Source organism: Sebastes fasciatus, chromosome 8, assembly GCF_043250625.1.
Source record: "Sebastes fasciatus isolate fSebFas1 chromosome 8, fSebFas1.pri, whole genome shotgun sequence".
NCBI lineage: Eukaryota > Metazoa > Chordata > Actinopteri > Perciformes > Sebastidae > Sebastes > Sebastes fasciatus.
Genome location: NC_133802.1, coordinates 16,278,618 through 16,300,240, shown reverse-complemented (window position 1 = coordinate 16,300,240; position 21,623 = coordinate 16,278,618). Strand labels below are relative to the sequence as shown.

At 39.4% G+C, this 21,623-nt stretch overlaps 1 protein-coding gene across 2 annotated transcripts; it reads left to right on the top strand.

Moving 5' to 3' along the window:
• Positions 1–26: 26 nt before the first annotated feature.
• Positions 27–19,799, top strand: LOC141772620 (transcription initiation factor TFIID subunit 4-like). Of its 2 annotated transcripts, none has more exons than XM_074643807.1 (16): positions 27–306; positions 405–1,181; positions 3,918–4,072; positions 4,962–5,081; positions 6,059–6,199; positions 6,363–6,485; positions 7,658–7,747; positions 10,641–10,868; positions 10,965–11,100; positions 11,439–11,550; positions 14,815–14,984; positions 15,094–15,224; positions 15,343–15,468; positions 15,665–15,721; positions 15,829–15,948; positions 17,622–19,799. In XM_074643807.1, exons 1-16 carry the CDS (start codon positions 63–65, stop codon positions 17,787–17,789), a joined length of 2,898 nt encoding a protein of 965 aa, XP_074499908.1. In that variant the 5' UTR covers positions 27–62; the 3' UTR covers positions 17,790–19,799. The 2 variants fall into 2 exon arrangements, with proteins under 2 accessions (XP_074499908.1, XP_074499909.1); XM_074643808.1 differs by having other exon boundaries at positions 11,442–11,550; positions 17,622–17,952.
• Positions 19,800–21,623: the final 1,824 nt, after the last annotated feature.

The window sequence follows — 21,623 nt, the reverse complement described above, 5'->3', positions numbered from 1 at the left end:
TAAAAAGAGCCGGCTCTTTGAACCGGCTCGTTCGCATCCCACACATCACTACTGGGAGAAAGATGGCGGCGGGCTCCGATTTGCTGGATGATGTTTTCTTCAACACAGAGGTGGACGAAAAAGTAGTTAGTGATCTCGTCGGATCTCTGGAGTCTGAACTAACAGGAGCAGTGCACGTCAACACACCCACCAGCAGGGTCCAGACGTCTGCACTAAACCACGTCGGCGGTAACTCAGCTGTAGGGAGTATTTCCAATGTCCAGGGCAGCAACATGGGACTTTCACAACAAGAGCTCGCGAAAGCAGGTAAGACAGCTGCCCAGTACTGTTAGATAACATTACCTCCTTTCAACTGGTTTATAGCTAACTTCACTTGTTGTTTTCATGTGTTTCCGCTGCTGTAGGAACAGGAGGTGTCATTAACAGTACGGGGTCCAACAAGCATTCAAGTATGGATGGAGGAGCAGCCGGGACCACGTCGAGCATCACAGCCGCTCAGAGTGCGTCGAAGCCGGGCGCAGCTAGTGGAGTCGTCGCGGTGGTGTCAGATGCAGCAGCTGTATCTGGTGGTGGTGGTGTTGTTGTTGGGAAAACTGGAGGTGGTGGTGTTCAAACTTTGAATGGAAGTGCCGTGTTGATGAACTGTCACATCACAGCAGCAGCAGGAGGCAGCAGCATTAACTCTGAGCCGGCTGCTGTCACGGTTGTCAACAACAACGGACCTGTTTCTGTGAGCAAAGGAGGCGCAACAGTTTTGTCTGCAGCAACAACAACAACAACACCAGCAAGTACTATCATAAGAACTCCTTCTTCAAGTGCTGTGATTTCATCTCAGCCCTCTGTGTGTAAAAGTGTGCCCACTGTCACGCTGGTGAGGCCACCTATGCAAACTCCCACCAACACCAACACCATCACATCTCATCCAACCACAGTGTTAACATCACCAGTCAGTGTCACCTGCACGGCCGGCTCTAAAACCATCATGCAGACAACAACAGCGACTCTGAGGAACCCTCAGACTGTTTTGCAAAACGTGAGGACTTCAGTGCCATCGTCAACAATAGCTGCTGCCACTTCTCCAGGTGGAATACGAGCTATTGCTCCACAGGTGTTGGCCCCAAGACTCACCCAGCAGCCTCAACAAAACGCCCCAAATATCCAAAACATCCAACTCCCCCCAGGTAACACTCAGTGTAAAGCCTAACAGCTTTTAAGAGCATCTGGAAGTTTGTGTCTGACATGTTGGGTGTGTGTAACAGTGTCTAGGTCAGGGGTCAGCAACATTTATTATCAAAAGAGCCATTTTAGGCAAATAAAATAAATCTGTCTGGAGCTGCAAAACATTTGAGCATTGTGATGAAGGTAACACAGTTTATAGTCTAAGTATATAGTATATAATTCTAATGCAGTGAGGGCCAAAGTGCAGATGTACTACAGAGCATTAGGGCCACATTGAGGGAAAAAAGTCATAATATTATGAGTATAAAGTCATAACTTAACGAGAAAAAAGTCGTAATATAACGAGAATAAAGTCATAGCTTGACGAGAAAAAAAGTCGTAATATAACGAGAATAAAGTCATAACTTAACGAGAAAAAAGTCGTAATATAACGAGAATAAAGTCATAGCTTGACGAGAAAAAAAGTCGTAATATTACGAGAATAAAGTCATAACTTAACGAGAATAAAGTCATAACTCAACGAGAAAAAAGTCGTAATATAACGAGAATAAAGTCATAGCTTGACGAGAAAAAAGTCATAATTTTACGAGAAAAAAAGAAAATAACACGTAAAATTATTACTTTATAATTTATTCTCATAATATTACGACTTTTTTTCTCGTAAACCTATGACTTTATTCTCGAAATATTACGACTTTATTCTCGAAATCTCAGATTTGCCTCAATGTGACCCTAATACTCCGTCGTACCGTAGACCTACAACAATGATAAATAAAAACTAAAATGTAAACAAAAAACAGTTATTCATTTCCATTTTTATAAAATGAGGAGCCGCAGGTTGCTGACCCCTGGTCTAGGCTATGTAATAACTTTGTCAGAAACTTGTTGCTATCAAACACAACTTTGTTTTATTGGTTTCTTAGCTGCTCTTCTGTGAATAGGCAAGGAATGGTTTGAGACTTTGTCTTTTGAGACCACAAACAGCAGATTAGAGGTGGACAAGGTTCTAACTGCAGACCAGATAAAAAGCCTTGAGGGCAGTCAGCCCACCTATTCCTATAGTTTATCAAACTAACATTCTGTTGCAATCTATTGATTCAAACTGCTCTCATATCAACAACTATTTACTGTGTATCTCTAAGTATATAATCTATATGTGTGTGTGTGTTTGCAAAGGCTAATTGTTAGACTGCTTCTCTCTGACCTCAGATATTACCTCAAGGTTTTGCACTGGTAGATTTAGATTTTACCCTCAGCGGTAAATTAATGGGATAATTTCAGATTTTCTTTGGCATAAGGAAGTATGTAAATAATAATATCAATGCATGGAAATTAGCTGTGACTGGGAGTCCTTATTTAGAGCCATCCCAGCCAGAGAGTGAATGGTCAGACCTAAATAAGCTACAACAAAACAGGGCATATAAACAATAACATTGTATTCACACCATTATAACATGTATCTACCTACAACTCAGCACAAAACGTTTTTGCTTTTGCTGCTTAATCCTCCCGTCCAGTGTCTCAGTAACTTGGTATTACTTTTTTGAAGGCCAGTGTGTTACTATGTACTGAAGCTCAGTCACTTAAAGGGGCTGACCCGAATACTTCGACCGTTGCCATGATAATTGACCTCAAAATCAGTATTCAAATGCTTCGTTTTTGTATGTTATGAAGTAGTTTTGTATGTTATAATAATGTATAAATCCCCAAATAGCCCATGAAATAAGGAATAATCCCACAATTCATATTCAACATTAATTATTATTAGTTATTCTCAGATGGATATTGCCCTTTTTGTGTGTAGATGTGTGTGTGTGTGTGTACAGTGGTGTGGTAATGGCACAGTGGAGACAGACAGACTGAAGAACATGTCAGCCTGTTGAGCCGCGCCACGAAGCTTGGAATACCTCCAATTATTACACGTCTGTGTTGAATACTTGATTCTGATTGGTCAATCACAGCGTTCTGCCTCTATAACAGACCGTTGCTATGTATAGCAGACCGTTGCTATGTATAGCAGACCGTTGCTATGTATAGCAGACCGTTGCTATGGGCGCAGCTCTGATGTCGGACTCTGGCGGACCGTTTTTGTGTCAAAATATTGATTTCTTAAGTAAGTAGCCGTGTAATAAGCGGGATAATGTACAGCTATCGGGTCATTGTTGTGAAAGAATCCCCTTCAGGGTGATGAGAGACCCCGATGCGAGGGTGAAGCATCGCCCTGTCTGGGATTCTTTCACAACAATGACCGGCTCACTGTACATTATCCCTTACATATTACTCACCAAAGCTTCGAAGCCCAAAAGATGGTATTTTTGGGACAGCCCTAGTCACTTATCACACAGCCAGTCACCTGTTCGATGGAAAATTGGTAAGCTATAACACCAGACTCCAGTTCATAGTAATACACTGGCCTACAATAAAGTATCAGCAGAAAAAAAAAGTCTTACTTTGTTGTTGTACTGTGTACTGCTTGTAGATGCTCACCACTTCTAATTACACGTTGTGTTGCGGCTTGAAATGTTTTTGATTTTGTTTGTTTGTCTGACCCGTCGCTGACTGGCTAGAAATCTCTGAACACAGACCTCCCAGCGGAGGCAACGTCCATGAATCGATAGCCTTCGGATGAATAATTCATACCCCATCATGTCAGAAAATCCATGCATACATGCAGTATATTAGTGAGACTGATTAGGGCAGAAAAAGCCCTGACCTTTGACGTCATTTGCCCGTTGCAGGCATGGTCTTGGTTCGCAGTGAGAGCGGGCAGCTTCTGGTGATTCACCAGCAGACCTTGGCTCAGATGCAGGCTCAGTCGCAGTCCCAAAGCGCCATGACACCACGACCTGCAGCCCCCACCAGCACTCCACCTGTCCAGATCACCTCTCTACAGGTACCAGGACTGCTGGACACAGTCACACACAGAAAACATGACTCATTCATGTTAGGTAGTGACGCATGTATCTGATATGCTGGATCAGTATTTACATGAATAATGACCTTATTAAACAGATCAGATATCTGTGACAGATGTGACTGTGGCACTTTAAATACTGTTTCTTTGTCACTGTTGTTATATGTTTACTGTACCAGCACAATTCTTCAAACCCTTTTAGATCTATATAATTAAAATGAACACAAGCTTTACAAGGATGTTGGTGTAAACATCTTCACTTATAGTTAAGAAGTGAGGTCTCATATAACATTGCACACAGAAATGATGATCCCAATAATTTACACACTGCAGGTATGCATATTTGAAACTGAAAGGAAAAAAGAGCACTCACATTGGATCAGTAACGGTGTACACAATCACAATAATGAACACATCTTCAATAAGGTTTCAGTGTCATAGGTAAAGTTAGTCCAACTGTGGTATACAATATATACCATGTTACTGTAATGAGAAACCCTGCTCGATCTGATACATTTTATAATGCAGTTTGAATTACATTTTGGTTACTGGTTTCACATGCACACCTTCCTGCATGGTAAATGACCAATTAAAATAATTCTCAGCGTGGACTGATTTAATTTAGTTTTACATCCAACTTTAAAATGAGAAAAGAAAACGAAAGAAACCAAAGTAAAAAATTGTGTGTGAAAAAAAAAAAAATGTTCTTCTTTATTTTTTTCTTCCAAACGCAGTTTAAAGCAGCAACTTAAAGAAATATATTATACATTTTCATTGGAGGAAAAAATAATTAGCACATGATTACTTGTTCAATTTACATAGTGTCATATGTGTAATACCTCCTTTCATATCCCCTGTTGTTCTGCAGGCTCCAGGCGCGTCACTGCTGACTCGCCCGGTTACCCCCACCACCATTATTAAACAAGGTTCCACGGTCCAGACCACTGTGACGGCCACCACCACACTGCAGAGACCTCCTGTGCTGCAGGTAACTGCACCACACATCCCTGTTGGGCATTCAATTCCCTGGTATAGAGGGAATAAAGGGTATAACGTTATCAAGCACCAAACACCATTAAAAGTTACACGCCCTGAAGAAGGCTGTTTATACCGATACGCGTGGGTTGTAGCCCATCTCATAATGTGCCAGCAATGTCTATATGTTTAGTATTTCACAATAAAATGGCCATCTCATTAAAGGCTTTTTTAACTTTTTGCCAGAAGAGCGCCTTGGACCTTCCTTCTTTTGTGACCATTAAACGTTACCCAGTTCCATTACACCAAACCTGGTTCTTGCTGGCACTGAACAGTCTGTAACAATCCAGTTAAAGAAAACCATTTGATCTGTATTAGACATGCTGTTAATTGGCCATGTTACACTTTGAGAGCAGTCAGTTTTGGTTTCATTTAGCCACAAACATAAAAGGTGTTTCACAGGGTCTGAAACTTCTCACGCATGTGGTCTCCACATGGACAGCGTTGTTGCTACGCTTGCCATGCTCAATGAAAGGATGAGCTTTTACATCAAGGCCAGCGCATTTGTTTTCATTTCTGTGTCTTCTTTGGGTGGCCCGTTTGGCTCACTTTAAAAACGTTGCTGGTTGTGTTAATCTGTCTTGTGATTTATGGTTGGCCAGGTTGCCAAGGAATTTTCCTTAAAACATTTTCATGGGTTTTCATTGTCTGTTTTGCACATTATGTTTTTCTATTGTTAATTTAACGGGAAGGGAAGAGTCCATGTTGTACACGTAGTATATACATATCAATGAGGGTTCTGTGATAGCAAACATACAATATCAAGCACAACTCTTCCCTGGGAAAAATTAAGCTTGGGGAGAAAAATGGCATTGTAATAAAGTTGAATGTACTGTTCCCCGGGACCAGACATGTCAAACCTGTTATTCTGACCTTGTCACTTTCCTGAGTCTCATGTCATGACTGCATATTATTCACTGACTCATATAGAACACCATCATGCTGGGAGGAACTGCCTCCACCCCGGGACAGCCGCTGGGGACGCCCACCACGGTGCAGCCTGGTTCTGCAGCCACAGCAGTAACACAGAGGTTAACCGGGACCCCTGTCGCTCCAACAGCTATCTCAGCTGTAAGAGAGAAGTACTAACCTTGAACGCTTTTGTCTTTGTCATTTTTCCAGACTAAATATACAGATACTTATTCATTTTGGGGGTGGTCTGCTTTACATTTCTACTGTATGCCTGATGTGTGTAATTAAGGGGCAAATGCCATTTGTGTGTTTTTGCTTGCAGGAGACACTGGAGAATGTAAAAAAGTGTAGAAACTTTCTGTCTACGTTGATCAAGCTGGCATCCAGTGGGAAACAGTCCTCGGAGACTACGGCCAACGTCAAGGAGCTGGTCAAGAGTTTGCTGGTACATTTCTCACCTCTTCTTCTTTTTCTGTCTTTTTCCATCATCCATCTCTCTCTCACCATCTCTGTGTTCAAATTTGATCTCTATGTCCTCATCTTCATACCCTCCTGTCATTCCTTCAGTCTGTTTTGTTAATGGTCACATATTATGCTAATTTCCAGGTTCATACTTGTATTTTGTGATTCTACTAGAATCCGACCATACCTTTATATTCCTCATACTGTCTGCCTGAATATACCTGTATTTACCCTCTGTCTGAAACACTCCGTTTTATTAGCTTGGGTCCATGTTTACTTCCTGTCAGCTGTCATTCACATACACTGGTTGTGTCTGAAATTCCATACTAACGTGCTATTTAGTATTATTATTATTTAGTAACAGTATGTGAGATCTTTTAGTATGTCATAAACCTTAGTATGAAACCAATTTTTTTCAAATTGCATGCTATTTCTAGTGAAATATTACTGTATGCAAACACTGAACACTATGGTGGCATAAATATCCCACAATGCAATGCTGTAGAGACGACAACATTAATAACAGATGTTGGCGGACAGCTCTGTAACATCAGTAACGCTTCAATTTAAGTGTAAGTGTCAGATTTTACTTTGCTAGGTAGTAGTAATACATTTTTTTAATTAGTTTTTAATTGATTCGCACAAATCATAGTTAGGTTACATGAGGTTGGTTACCATGGTTACACATCTCCAACCAGCAAGGACGCTCTCAGGAAGTGACGGCGTAAATTACAGTGCGTCCGAAAAGATACCTGCTACTGTTTATTCACACAAAAGTATGTTGAACGATAGTACACATATTGGGTATGTTGTGCATAGTATGCGATTTCAGACGAAGCCAATACAACCGGAAATAAACTGGGACACATTTTGAATATTTACGTTCAAAATTGTGAAATGGTCTAAATATTGTGGATTTGTGACAACACAACGTTATAGAAATCCTGACGGCTTGTTTCAGAGGCAGAGTTTCTGAATACAGGCTGTGTGTATTTCTCCATGGGTTGAGCGTTTCGATACTTTCACAGTATTTATATAGCACTTTAACCTGCTTTAGAATTAAAAAAGACATGAACATCTCACTTTTTACAATATGGGACCTTTAACTTGTGTTTTTTTTGTTCTGATCCATCCTCTGTGTTTATTGTACAACAGGAAGCGAAGATCGAGCCAGAAGATTTCACCAGTAGGTTATACCGGGAGCTCAACTCCTCACCACAGCCGTACCTTGTGCCTTTCCTGAAGGTGAGATCAGCGACACACCAGCAGATATGCAAATATAATAGTTAATGCTGCATGTAACAGGCTTTGGAAACTCAGACCTTGTTTGACAATTATCCACGCCATGATGCGGAGGATTCACAGCTTGCTGCGCTTCAGTGCCACATGCAAACTTGTACCTCTGTTAGACCAACGTGGTGACATAGCCTCACAACTCTGCTCCCAACCAGGGCTTAATTTAGCTGCCCGTTTAATACCTGGTTTCAGTACCCATCCCTAGTGGTGTGCATGGAACTGAAATTGCACAAACAGGTCTTGTTCAAACAGTTATGTCACAGCAGTGTGTTATGAATGGGTTAAACAATGGGTTTATTATCCTGCACCAAAACACAAGGTTTGTGTGGTTAAGTTGTATAACACCAACATGCGCAAACTGTTTCTGAAACCTTTTAGAAGTTCTCAAAGAGAGAAAAAAGGAGTCTTTTGTCTTAATACACAGTGCGGTCTGAGCATTGTGTGCTGCATAATGATACTGCTTCCTGCTACTCCTCTTTACAAATTGTTTTTTTTGTGCTCTTGCAAAATAAATATATTGTGCACACCAAACTGAGTGTATGTGCACAGAGATATACTCAGGAATTCTTCCTCTCACCGTCACCCACCTCTCTCTGCATTTCCTCATCCAAAAACACAGAAAGTGCAACCAACCAGATTGTCATCCTTCAAGTTTTTCCAAAGTTGCTACTGAAAGATGGCTTTTATCAGGCTAATTGGAATAGAAATAGGCATAAATGTCTGAAAAAAAACATGCTGTGGAAGAGCAGAATTATGAATGTAATCATTTTCTTTATGTTTGAGGGTAACGGGACAGGAAAGAAAGAAATACTTGATGCTACTGTCAGTTTACGCAGATATCACTTAGTCTTTTTTTTACAGTTGGATTTGGTACACCTCTTTCTATACTGAGATCACTTCACTGTTCAGACAGTTCTCTTTACCAACATGCAGCTCAGCACAACAGTTAATCTCACATCCAAAGTGCACTAATGCAACCAAAACACTTCATACACATCTCAGGATCAGTTCCTGAGATGGGTTGTGAACCACTCTGTGAATGATTAAACAGTTAAGGAATTTTTGAATCATGTTGTCATTGATTTTTTTTTTGTCAAAGCAATTAAAAGTGGTCCACATTGACTTCTGTTGTGCTGACCGTGTGAGTTTTGAAAAAGTTAACTCAGAATTGAGAAAATGTGTGTTGCCAATTCTGAATATCAAAATTGCTTAATTATGAATTTGGAATTAGCCACATCATCATTGAGAACAACATACTTTACTCTTCCGGTAAAGACAGTGCAGAGAGTCAACAGGAAATACAGCGATTTGCATGTACAATGATGTGAGAGTACATTTATTATCAGATTTTTTTTTTTCTGCAAGAAAAAGCTTTTCTGTTTACTTTTTGATAATCACATGCATCATTAAATCAGTTTAACCATAATCAAAATAAATCTAAAAACACAACATATTCATCAGTGTGTCATTTATTGAATTTGCACTGGGAAATGCTGCTAAGTAGTCATCATTACAAATAGCTCTTGCACTGTTTTCCCAATGGGAAGTCTCATAATAAAAATGTGAAATCAAAGCAAAAAACAAAAGAGCCTTTATTAAATTCTCGTTAGAGATTAAATTAAATTCTCTGCACTTCTTTTCGTTTTCAGCACAGTATATGATAGAAACTGCACCTTTTATCCCTAAGTGCTGTTACTTTTGCTCATTTCCATTTTTATTTTTTTTCGATTTCCAGGCAATATTTGCATAGACTTCAGAAGCCACCGTTCTAACGCGCCTTGAGTTTCTGGATATGTGCCGGAAACTGTGTTGTATGTTTAACCTTTCAATGGCCTGTTTTTAAAAGTTTCAACTGGAAATTTGTGCCTTGACCTGTTTAGAATTACTTTGGGAAGACCAAACATTGAAAATAATTTGGGTAATGCTTTCACAACTGAGCTGGCAGTTATTTTACAAAGCGGGAAAGCTTCTGGAAAACGTGTGGCAGCACATGTTGATGAGCAAATACTGTTTTGTTCAGGGCAGGAGACCAACGGCTTTCCTAATGCAGTTATAGGTTATACTGATGGTGTCGACCATCATGTGGGTTATTTCTCACGCAAGTTCAACAAGCACCAAGCCAGATAGTCATCAGATACAGATCATAACCCACATGTACAACCAGAACCAGCGACTCATGCAGTGGGCTCTGATCGTGCAAGGCCACCTCTTAGAAATTCATCCCAAAAACGGTTCAGAATATGTGTTTACAGATGCCCTGTCTAGAGTGTGGATTTGATAATATTTGGATAACAAAAAAAACGTTTTGTGTTTTAAGGGGATCATGTGAATAACCCTTTTTCAGTCTTTTGTATGAATGCATGCTGAGTAGGATGTGTGGTCCAAGATGCCCACTTCCTGGTTAGCAACCGGAGAATCCTGATTGGAGCGGCGCCTGGTCCAACTCTCCAATTAGGGAGTTGCGATTCGGGGAACAAGCTGTGTATACAGTATATATACATATATATACTGAGCTAGCTCGCTACTGTACCTCTCGATCTGATTGACAGATGTTTACAGTTCAGATCTTCATTGTTTGTTAAACTAACGCACTCGCTTATCTCCCTGAGGACTGGGTGCACATTCTTTTCCTTTGTAGTTTGCATTTTTGTTCTTGTCTGTCGAAATCTAAGCTCCTTGGAAATAAATAACTTTATTTTACCAAATTCATGTGGTTTTATGTTGCTTCCCTTTCCCCTAGGGAGCTGGGCCGCAACAACAAATCTATCCTGTGTGGAAAGGACTCAGTGACTTTGTCAAACTGTACACACGTTCACTCTTTCTGTCCTCTGTCTGCCTGCAGAGAAGTCTCCCAGCCCTGCGTCAGATGACCACAGACTCCGAGCTCTTCATCCAGCAGAGCCTGCTGCCTCTGCCCAGCATTCAGCCTGCTGCGGCAGTCTCCACGGCACTCACCGCCGTGGTGCTGCGACCTCCTCTCTCCACGGCCCCCACTACGGCCACCAGCACTGCCGCAACCAAAACCACAGTTATCAGCCTCACTCAGACACATCACTGTAAACCTGGACTGGTAATTTATCATTGCCTGCTTCTGAGATTTAACTTCTGCTCTTACGTCTGTGCTTTTATTCTGTGTTTCTCATTCTTTGTCTCTGAATGTGCGTAGATAGTGCCCCAGCAACAGGGGACGACGGTGAGGCCACAGGTGACGCTGGCTCAGTCTCCCATGGTAACGCTCAGAGGACAATCTCACAGCCGCATCATTGTGGGCCAGCAACAGGTGGTCAAACAGCTGCAGACAGGTGTGTGTTCAACAGTCACTTACAGGTCTTTTACACAGTGAACTGAATATGCAGTTGTTTCCCTCTGACTCTGTTTGTATTTGATCTTTCACCAATTACTATGTACGTTATGGAATTGCAGCCACCTTGTGGATATAGTCTGTAATTGCAGGATACTAAGCACGTACAAAGATGCCAAATCTGATATCTAAAGAAATTTTAAATTAGATTCACATCACAGTGCATGATTTGAACGGTACACTGACCATTTAACTCTCAGTACAATTCATTCTTCTCAACTAGCAGGCAATAATCATCTGAATTTGCTTACGGCTTTTGTGTGTCTCCATTAATTCCAGCAGTGAAGCAGACGTTGGCTCCTGCGGCCAAAGGAGTGCAACTGGTCAGTCAGGCCTCTCTCACTGCTGCTCAGAAGAACAAGCTGAGAGAAGCAGGAGGGGGAACCTTCAGGTGTGTGACACATTCAGATAAATATCATCAGTGTGTCTTCAAGCTTCAGTAGGTAGAACGTTTTTGGCATCATTGGGTAAAGATTCCATAATAATCTTTCTGCATATTGTTATTCAAATGATCTGAGAGAAAACTAGACTTCTGCACCTCCTCATGGCTCTGTTCTAGCCTGTGACAGGAGACTTTGGCCAATCACAGGTCATATCAGAGAGAGCGTTCCTATTGAGCGTTCTGATTGGCTGTGCTCCGGCTGGCGGGCGGTGCTTTATATTTCCTCAGCTGATTTGAACATAGCTGCCGGGTCAAAAACTTTCTCATTTTATAGTTAAACAGCCCACTACAAGATGTATCTGAAAACATTTAAGGCGAGAAATAGGCATTAGAGTAACAGAATATTGATTCATATTTGATCAGCGCTGCCTAGTTTGACCGTTTGATCAGAGTTTGCAAGTGATTGACAGAAAAATAACCGACCCATGAGTCCGGAGTTTCAATATTTGACATTCTCAAAAGCCTTTGAGAATTTACAGAATCTTTTTTATTATTATATTTGATGTTGGAGCTATGTCAGCAGTTAGCAAATACATGCAAAAACTTACATTAATAAGTTTTTTGCATCTATTTCTTGATGGTAAACTAAATATCTTGGGTTTCAAACCATGGGTTTGTCATGGAATGGATAATAGATTTGTTTTTTTCCACTATTTTCTGACATTTTATAGACCAAAATACATATTAATTGATTAATGAAGAATCTATTTGTCACATTAATCTATAATGAAAGTAATTGTTAATTGCAGCCTTTATGTATTTTCACTGATATGAGCAGATTGAGATGAAGGTGTTCTGCCTTACTGAGATATTGACTTGAACAATTTTAAGTTTTTATGGTAGCTACGTCAGCCTATATCAATACCAGACCCAGGTCAGTTATTATTTTCATTTACTACTCTCACCAGCATGGTACGCTATATCCAGGGCATTTTGTCATCCTGCTCTCGTCTGTTTCTGTGTGTGGATTTTATTTTTGTGAACACAACACCTCAACAGGAATACATAGTTAAAAAGTAAGACCACAGATATCCCGTAGTCTTGGTGGACCTTGCTCCTTAAAGTTTCATGATGTGGAAAAAACTAATTTTCTGATAATAGAGGGTATGCAGTGATACGATGAAGTCCCTATAGTCGGGCATTGTGGATTCATGTGGGGGAAAAGGATATAGAAAACACTGCAGAAATGGTGAAAAGCAACTGCACAAACAGACTGAGAATGCACCATGCAATATTGAGTCAATAAAATTGGAAACTAGGAGAAAGGATTTAGCCATAACAGATTATGGAAAAATAAAAAGAGGAAACCCGACATTAAGACTGAAAATAGCGCTTTTATATGTCCTCAGGCGTTGTTTAGTGTGACATTACTTCACCAGAGCGGAACCACACACATTTAAACATATGTGTGCAGAATGTTTGGGTCCTGTTGACTTTTCCTGCTGTCTGTTCATATTTTACCAACCTTATGTTGTTTCTTTCAAATCTTTTTTATTGTTTTATTTGTAGACATGGCAAAAGTCATCTTATCAAATGTAGAATGTAACACATTGTCCTTGACATGAAATAAAACAGAAAAGGGACCAACCCTTCCCCCCACCCAAACCCATGTTGGTCTCGGTCACATGAAAGGGAAAAAGAAGAAATAATAATAAAAAATAAATAATAATAATAATAATAAATTAAACTAATAAAAAAAAGTAAATAAATAGAAAAAAAATAAATAAAATATTATGAGAGAAAAAAAGTATATGAAATCAGATAATGGACTTAGCAAAAAAAAAAAGGAAATAAAGAGGGTCGTTGGAGAGGCGTTAATGAAGATCCCTCTCTCCTCTCTCTCCCTTATGTTGTTTAATGATAAATTGGGGAGACTATCCCTTTAACACAGACACATTTGCTAATTTATGCAGTAATTATCTTAACTAATTACCTCATAAGTATAATTGTTATGGGTAATATATCATGGAAGTTTCACCTTTTCTGACACTGTTGATAAAAACTTAACAGTTATCTGCATTTACAAAGACAATACATCTTAAATGTCACCAAGGGGCAATTTAGCTTGCAGACAGCAGTCAATGATAATAAATACAGACATAGATAGGATTTTTTACAGAGCTATTGTATTGGATTGCATTAGACTGTACAGGTGGAACTAATAGACTAGTTTATGCTTTGAACTTGTGAGCATAAAACAGTGATTTGATTCAAGAGCCCATGAATTTTTGTTATGCCTCCAATCAATCAATCAAACTTTATTTTTATAGCACCTTTCAAACAAATCAAATGCACGTAACCAAAAAAAAAAGAAAAAAACCTCAGGAAGAGCAACAGAGGAGGCATCCCCCTTCCAGGATGGACAGACGTGCAATAGATGTTGTTTGTACAGAGTAACAACATAATGAAAATACAACATAGACAATCCATATGACAAAAAATAATACATAAAATGTGCACCATGTCATCTGCACCATGGTACCTTGAGAGAGGACCAGATTTTTGAGACAAAGCAGAGTAACCACACTGTGTCTGTCTTAGATGTATCCTAAGTTATTCCGATGGCATACGTTTTGTTTGTAGGGAAATGAGAGGTTTTGATTCGGTATCTAATAGCTACAGTAGATTTAAGCTACAAAACAACCAAAGAAGCATATATATCAGTACAGTAAAACGTTTTCATTTTTTTTCATTTTTATATAATTTCATATTGCTGAAGCCAGAGTGATTCATCCAATTGATCTATTTTTAATTTATTTTTTGACATTGGCATTTCTTATATCTGTTCCAATGAATGACGCATCCCAACGGGTGCATTCTTTGTTGTTTTCATCACAATTTCATCTAGATGTCCCTGGGTAAGAGGTGGGGATCAGAGGGTATTGCTCTCTGCCACAGTGTCTTTTTGAAAATACACCACCGGGTGGCACCAAAGATGGAACAATCAAATGCTACACATAACTGCCTTAGAAGCTTACATAGTGTGGTATGCTTTGATATATTATGAACTGCACTGATGGTTTTATAAGTTGTTTTGTCAGACTCAATTGTCTTTTTCCAGCTGTGGGAGACAACTGCAGCTAAATGACACTATTGAGATTATTTTGTATGAATGTACCCTGACAAAAACAGAGATCTCACTTTTACACACTTAAATGTGTAAATTGTGTTGCTGTTTATGTCTGACTTGTCACTTTTTTTTATTTCATTCAGGGATGATGATGATATCAATGATGTGGCCTCCATGGCAGGAGTCAACTTGTCGGAGGAGAGCGCACGTATCTTAGCAACCAACTCCGAGCTTGTTGGCAAGGTGACTCGTTCCTGTAAGGATGAGGCCTTCCTCGCCACCTCTTTGCTCACCCGGAGAGCTCTGGAGATTGGTGAGACGCATAAGCGTAACAGAAAACATACAGCAAGTTCTCGCTTTTTAAAGGTTGACACTGTTTCAAACTGTCTAAATCGTTATCCTCACTCCTCCTGTTGTGACAGGTAAGAAGTTTGGTGTCAGCGAGTTGGGCACGGATGTGATCAACTACATTTCCCACGCTACACAGCAGCGACTACAAAACCTGCTGGAAAAGGTGTCGCTAGTGGCACAGCACAAAAACATAACCTTTAAGGTGAGTATTAATTACAGTAATTTGAGAGCTGGTGAGACCCGTTGCCATTTACTCTGTTTTACCTGTTGTACCTTTCTCTGCCTTTCCTTGCAACGTCTTCCCTTCATTCATCCTGCAGGAGGATGAGCGGTGTGAGCAGGTCGGCGACGTGCGAGCCCAGCTTAAATTCTTCGAGCAGCTGGATCAGATGGAGAAGCAAAGGAAGGAAGAGCAGGAGAGAGAGATTCTCTTGAAGGCTGCCAAGGTAACAATATATAAACAAAACACCATAATTGCAAAGTCAAGTCGAGTGAGCGACCTCAGGTCAGTGTTATTAGTATACATTTCCTCGGCTGCTAACAGTCAGATCTGCTAACAACGAGCAAGTGAATGAATAAAACAATTGATTGAATAAATTGAACATATCCATCATAAAATATTAAAATGTCCTCCACCTGCAGTCTCGGTCACGGCAAGAGGACCCTGAGCAGCTCAGACTGAAACAAAAGGCCAAAGAGGTACGATTATGCTACGATAAGTGACTATATGATTTGCTGTCTTTTGCTGAAACATTATGATGAGTTGGTCTGTGAGACTAATCTGCGTGTTATTGCTTGTATTCCAGATGCAGCAGCAGGAGCTGGCCCAGATCAGACAGAGAGAAGCCAACCTAACGGCGCTGGCAGCAATCGGCCCGAGGAAAAAGCGGAAAATGGACTCTCCTGTTAGGGGCTCCAGTGCGGAGGTGAGCAATATGGAGCCATTTGGCATAAAAAAAAGGGTTGTGCTTATTTGGAGTCACAGTGGAAACCGTTTATAGTGATCATGTCTGGCCGGGTCAAATTGACCACTGTAAGCGGATGATTATTATAACCACTTTTTTATTTATTTATTTATTTATTTCTCATGCAGATTACCATCTAATTGATATTTGTATATTTAGTATATGAATATAAAGTAATGAAACGGGCTGCTCCGCTATTTATGGTAAATGGACTTGAATTTCTACAGTGCCTTTCTAGTCTTCCGACCCCTCAAAGCGGTTTACTACATGTCAGCATTCACCCATTCACACACACATTCATACACTGATGGCAGAGTCTGCCATGCAAGGTGCCAACCGGCCCATCAAGATCTAATTTAAATGGCCTGCTTGGGGTGGGGCTTTGCCGGGTTTAGGCGAGCTCTGCGCCATCACAGCGTGGGTGGTGCGTGCAGAACTCCACACCTTTGCCGGAGCTCCTCGCTCACCCAATGAGTGGCATGGAGGGAGGCGGGTGCCGTTCCTCTGCATGTTCTGCCGAGAAAATTACTTTCCTTTTCCCATCATCATCTCTATGTGCACTCAGCACCAGCCTCAGGTGGCCAGCTGGAAAGCAGACGGTCCGCGAGCCAAATCATCAAGGGAGTAAAGAGAAAAACAAAACAAAAACTGAATTAATGTTAGCCTACTGTAATTTTGAGATGTTTTTTTATCAATCAATATCAGTTGATTAAAATATTTAATCGCGATTGATCACATGATTGTCAATAGTTAATCACGATAAATCGCAAATTAATCGCACATTTTTTATTTGTTCAAAATAAACATTAAAGGGGGATTTGTCAAAAATGTAATACTCTTATCAACATGTGCGTGGGAAAATATGCTTGCTTTATGCAAATGTATGTATATATTTATTACTGGAAATCAATTACCACACAAAACAATGACAAATATTGCCCCAAACTGCATGTGATTATCATAAAGTGGGCATGTCTGTAAAGGGGAGACTCCTGGGTACCCGTAGAAGCCATTTTCATTCACATATCTTGAGGTCAGAGGTCAAGAGACCCCTTTGAAAATGTCCATGACAGTTTTTCCTTGCCTAAATTTAGCGTAAGTATGGAGCGTTATTTAGACTCCTTCGCAACAAGCTACTATGACATGGTTGGTACCGATGGATTACCTAGGTTTCCCTAGTTTCATATGATGTCAGTATCTTCACTCTAGCTTTAAAACTGAGCCTGGTACAACCTAAAAAGAGCAAGTAAAAATGTGTTAAAAAAACGAGTGCCGCTAAAACAATTTTGCGTTAACGCGTTATTATCGCATTAACTTTGACAGCCTGAAAAAAAAGAAAACAAAAATTGTTAGCGTTAGTCTACCGTAGTTTAAAATGTTTTTCCATATGTTGTCATGTATGAAAAGACCCATAATGAACACTGTAATCGGACTACTTGATTACTGTATGCAAATTATTTAAATAGCATTTGTATAGGAAAGGTTCTGTCCCAAGCTTTTTGATCCATATAAGCAGTTGATCATTGAAAGCGTGATCACTATAAGCGGTTTCCATTGTATTTCAAATCTACAAAGCAAAGGTCAATAAAAGACTAAATGTCTGTCTTGTGTTTGCTCCTTTTTTACGCCCCCAGGGCTCAGGGTCGGGCCCCTCTCAGCCTGGAGGCTCCGGTGGAGCAGGCTCCAGACAGTTTATGCGACAGCGCATCACCAGAGTCAACCTCAAGGACCTGCTCTTCTGCCTGGAGAATGAAAGGGGGACCAGTCACTCACACCTGCTCTATAAAGGCTTCCTCAAATAGCACCCGCATTTAAAATGACTAGTCTCGCTCAGTGGCATTAAGGGAAGCAGAGTTGACTGTCAGCTCAGACCCTTTCTGCCGGTACTTCCTTTGATCACCCGCTGCTGAATGATGAGACGTCCGTCTGTGGGAAGAGAATTATCTGGAACACTGAAGAGACGTCTTCTTTTAAAAGCCTCTTCAAGCACAGGTCTTTTGTATTTTCAGAGGAGCAAATAATCTGAACTCGGCCCTGATTTCAGCGTGCCTCTTGGCTCGGTTTGCTCTTTAGAGACCAGTTGCACCCAACCACGCTTCGGTCATGCACTGCCTCATGCTGCACACAAGAAAAAAACGTCTTTAACTGAACCGAGCACTTCAGACCCCGAAGACCTCGTCAGTGTCGTTTTGCACTGACATCCGTGTTGTAGCAGCAAATCTCTGTGAAGTGGTTCCATTATAGATTAACGTGCAACAAAGCCTGATTTGACAAAACCGCAGTAATGTGCTCTTGATCATGTGAACGTACACACTCTGTTTATTTAAGTTCTTAACAGAGATTTTAATTTATCACACATTTCTACTATATTTTAGCACAGCTTTAATGCCTGTGGATTGTTTTTTCAGAGACTAATCTTGACTAGCCTTGTCATCTGCTGAGTTGCCTTCTTAACAAATTAAGCCATACGGATTTAGAATGTGTTGATCAGCTTCAGTAACTTCATCTAGCCAAAAGCTCTCTCCAGATTTGTAGGATGTGTGCTTTAATGTTTTGTTGTGCGCTTTCTTTCTTTGTCTCGATTGGATACAGAAATGATTGTTTATATGTCATGTGTTGTGCATGATGTAATCACAGCATTTGAACTCTCGGCTCCCGACACAATGGTTGAAAGTTTCCCGCCTTTTTTTCAGATTCTAGCACATTTTACTACAAAGACTACATATACTTTACATTCCTATCGATCATTTGTGAAGCACACCGTTACTGTTCCCACCTCCCCCTACAGTCAGCAGCTTTCAATCATCTTCCTTAGATATAACCTTCTATCACAGTGCACATCCTCTCCAAAGTAATTGATTTTCGGCACTTTATCGTTGCACACATTCATTTGAAAAGTCTGCAGATTTTGTTTTGTGTTAAATGTACTGGTTGGAAGAAGATAAAATTAAATTATTGACTGTGGAAAATTAATTATGAAAATAATAATGTGGATTTGGTTCTGTGTTTTTCGAATAATGTTACAAAGAAGCTTTCACGTCTTTCATAAATGCCACCCAAAGAGCTGCAGACTTTTCAAATTAGAGTGTGTAATGTTTAAATAAGCTTTGACTGAAATATCTTTGGGCAGGGTGGATCTCAAGCACATGTTATGTCTTTGCTTTTTGTACCATAAAAAAAATAATAGTTGGGAAATGAAGTGGTTGTTAGTAATGTAAAGTATCCAGGCTGTGTAGCTCATGGGCTATAATGTGAATTTTAAATAATTAAGTTTAAATGAATCCCAATAATGTTATTGATTTCATCCATTTAAGTGAATCACACATTTTTCCAAATAAGTTGTATGTCCACATTTTTATATTTATGAATGATGGAGGACGATCATGTTGGGCGAACACGGGCATGAAATGCAGAACGAGGACTGCACTTTGACTGATCACTTTTCTAAAACTAGTCGAATCAGATGAACATACCCACTTTATAACTTTTTATATTTTCAGTGCACATACTAATTTTGGTCTTTATACTTTTTGTCATTTTATGAAAGAATGTTTATTGGCAAATTTTATTACTGTATATATTTAAGTTTGCTACTTGTAGGTTTATCAGTTGACAACGTCAAATTGGGCAAATTTGTCTTATTTTTAGTACAGTAGATATGACGAATAAGACAAATACATGATACTTTCTTGCCAATATCTTGTACATTTTGCACAGCCACTTGTTTATATGTAAATATATGAATTTAAAAAAAAAGTTTTTAATTGCTATTTTATAATGGATTGAAAGAGAATTAAAACAAAAAAACAAAAGATATCTTGATTGTCATTCATACAATAGTTCACATTGTGAAGCCTAAAATACTCAGAAAGCACTCAAGCATTGTCCTGTATTTTCTTTGACCTGTCAGCAGTATTTGTGAACACAAACTGTCCAAGAAGCAGTAGAATTAAGTTAGAAAGTGGAATGTGTAAACGGGCATCAATAGAGATAGAACAATATAATTCATTATAATCAATCTGGATTTGATGCTAATTTGTTTTATCTACAGTTATAATGAGAAACAGTGTGAAAGAAGTACAACCAACTCAGTCATAAAGCACATTACAGTAGGATAATAAATACATTTTGCTATTTGTAAAGACAATGTTTATAAAAATGACTTTTACTGTAAAGTCACTGTATTTTCTTATTGATTTGAAGAAATATTTTTGACATAAGGTGGTTACTTACTGCTAGTGATGCTGATACGTAGCTGGCAGCTTGTTGCACATTAACTGTATTATTCAGCAAAACACTTCAATATATGCAAAGAGCTCTGAGTAGAAGCAAGCAGCCGAAATATGCTAAAGTTGATGTTTTCTGTTGCGGTTGATTAACACTTTTGAATGTGTGTGTTTTGATTTCAGATGTTTTTGTTAAATGGTCTCATTTGCTGCTTCTCAACTGTGAAATCTTTTATCCACAGGATCTGTTAACAGATCTGTCCATGCATCAATCTCACTACCCGACCGGTCAGTAACTCATTTCTCATAATGTATAAAAAATCTGACCTATCCCTTTAGCAGTTTTCTAGATTTTGCTATTTTCTATTTTGTAATTATTACTTTTTCAAACGATTAGATTTGACAGTTTACATCTGAGAGGTAATTTTTGATCGTCCCTTCCTCGCTGGAACGCAGACATTTGTGATAAATAGGCTGAAAATCAAAAATAATTACTGTTTTCTTTCAAATATTTCCCCCTATAATTGATTATAATTGATCGGTTAGAGAGGGGGATTAGAAAGCACAAAAGCAAACACTGAAAGATTACCAATATGTGCATGGATTAAATTACATTCTGATTTCAGAAAGAAACATCACATGAGCGTTCCATTTATCACTATCATGACTATTCCTAAAATAATCATCCCTAGCAGTGCTTTTGTGCATGCTCTTGAAACAAATGTCCTTATCACATGAAATCCATAAGAATTATATCCAAAACCAAAATGTCCTCCCAGAAAAAGAGAAATGTTGTGTTATAAAAAGCAATCAGGTCTTTAGTGGCTGCACAAATTGCCGAAATCCAATCCTTCATGCACACATATTCATTTTAAAAAACATCATTTTTAATATTCTGAATTTAAAGCTTATTCAGCAGCGCTGCAGACGGAGAATGATAAGGGCATGTCCTCAAAATCAAATAATTAGGAGCCCATTACTGCTTGATAAGACAATACACCAAGAATACATTTCCTTCTAACCTTGAAACATGACAAAAAGATGTTTTGTCCATAATAAATATGATTTTAATTATTGGCTACGACTATTATCTCCCCATCACCTCCTTATATAGGCTAACAAGTCGTTGTACGATGGTAATGGCAGTCCTTGTCTGATTAAGATCAAGGTTTGTGACATAAGAGTAAGAAATTGACAGATCAATATGATTTAACTGAGTTTAGTGGTTCATTCAAAGGTCTTTTGCAATCCACCATGTTCTTAAATCCCAGTAAATAGTGAGAGGTAGAGGAGATTGACTGAATGATGGAGAACTAAAGAGGTGAGTGTTGTACAAATTGTGAAGTCTTTTATTTTCTCATGAAAGTGTTCCGTCAAACATTTCCAGAGTTAACTCTTCAGAGGACTGAA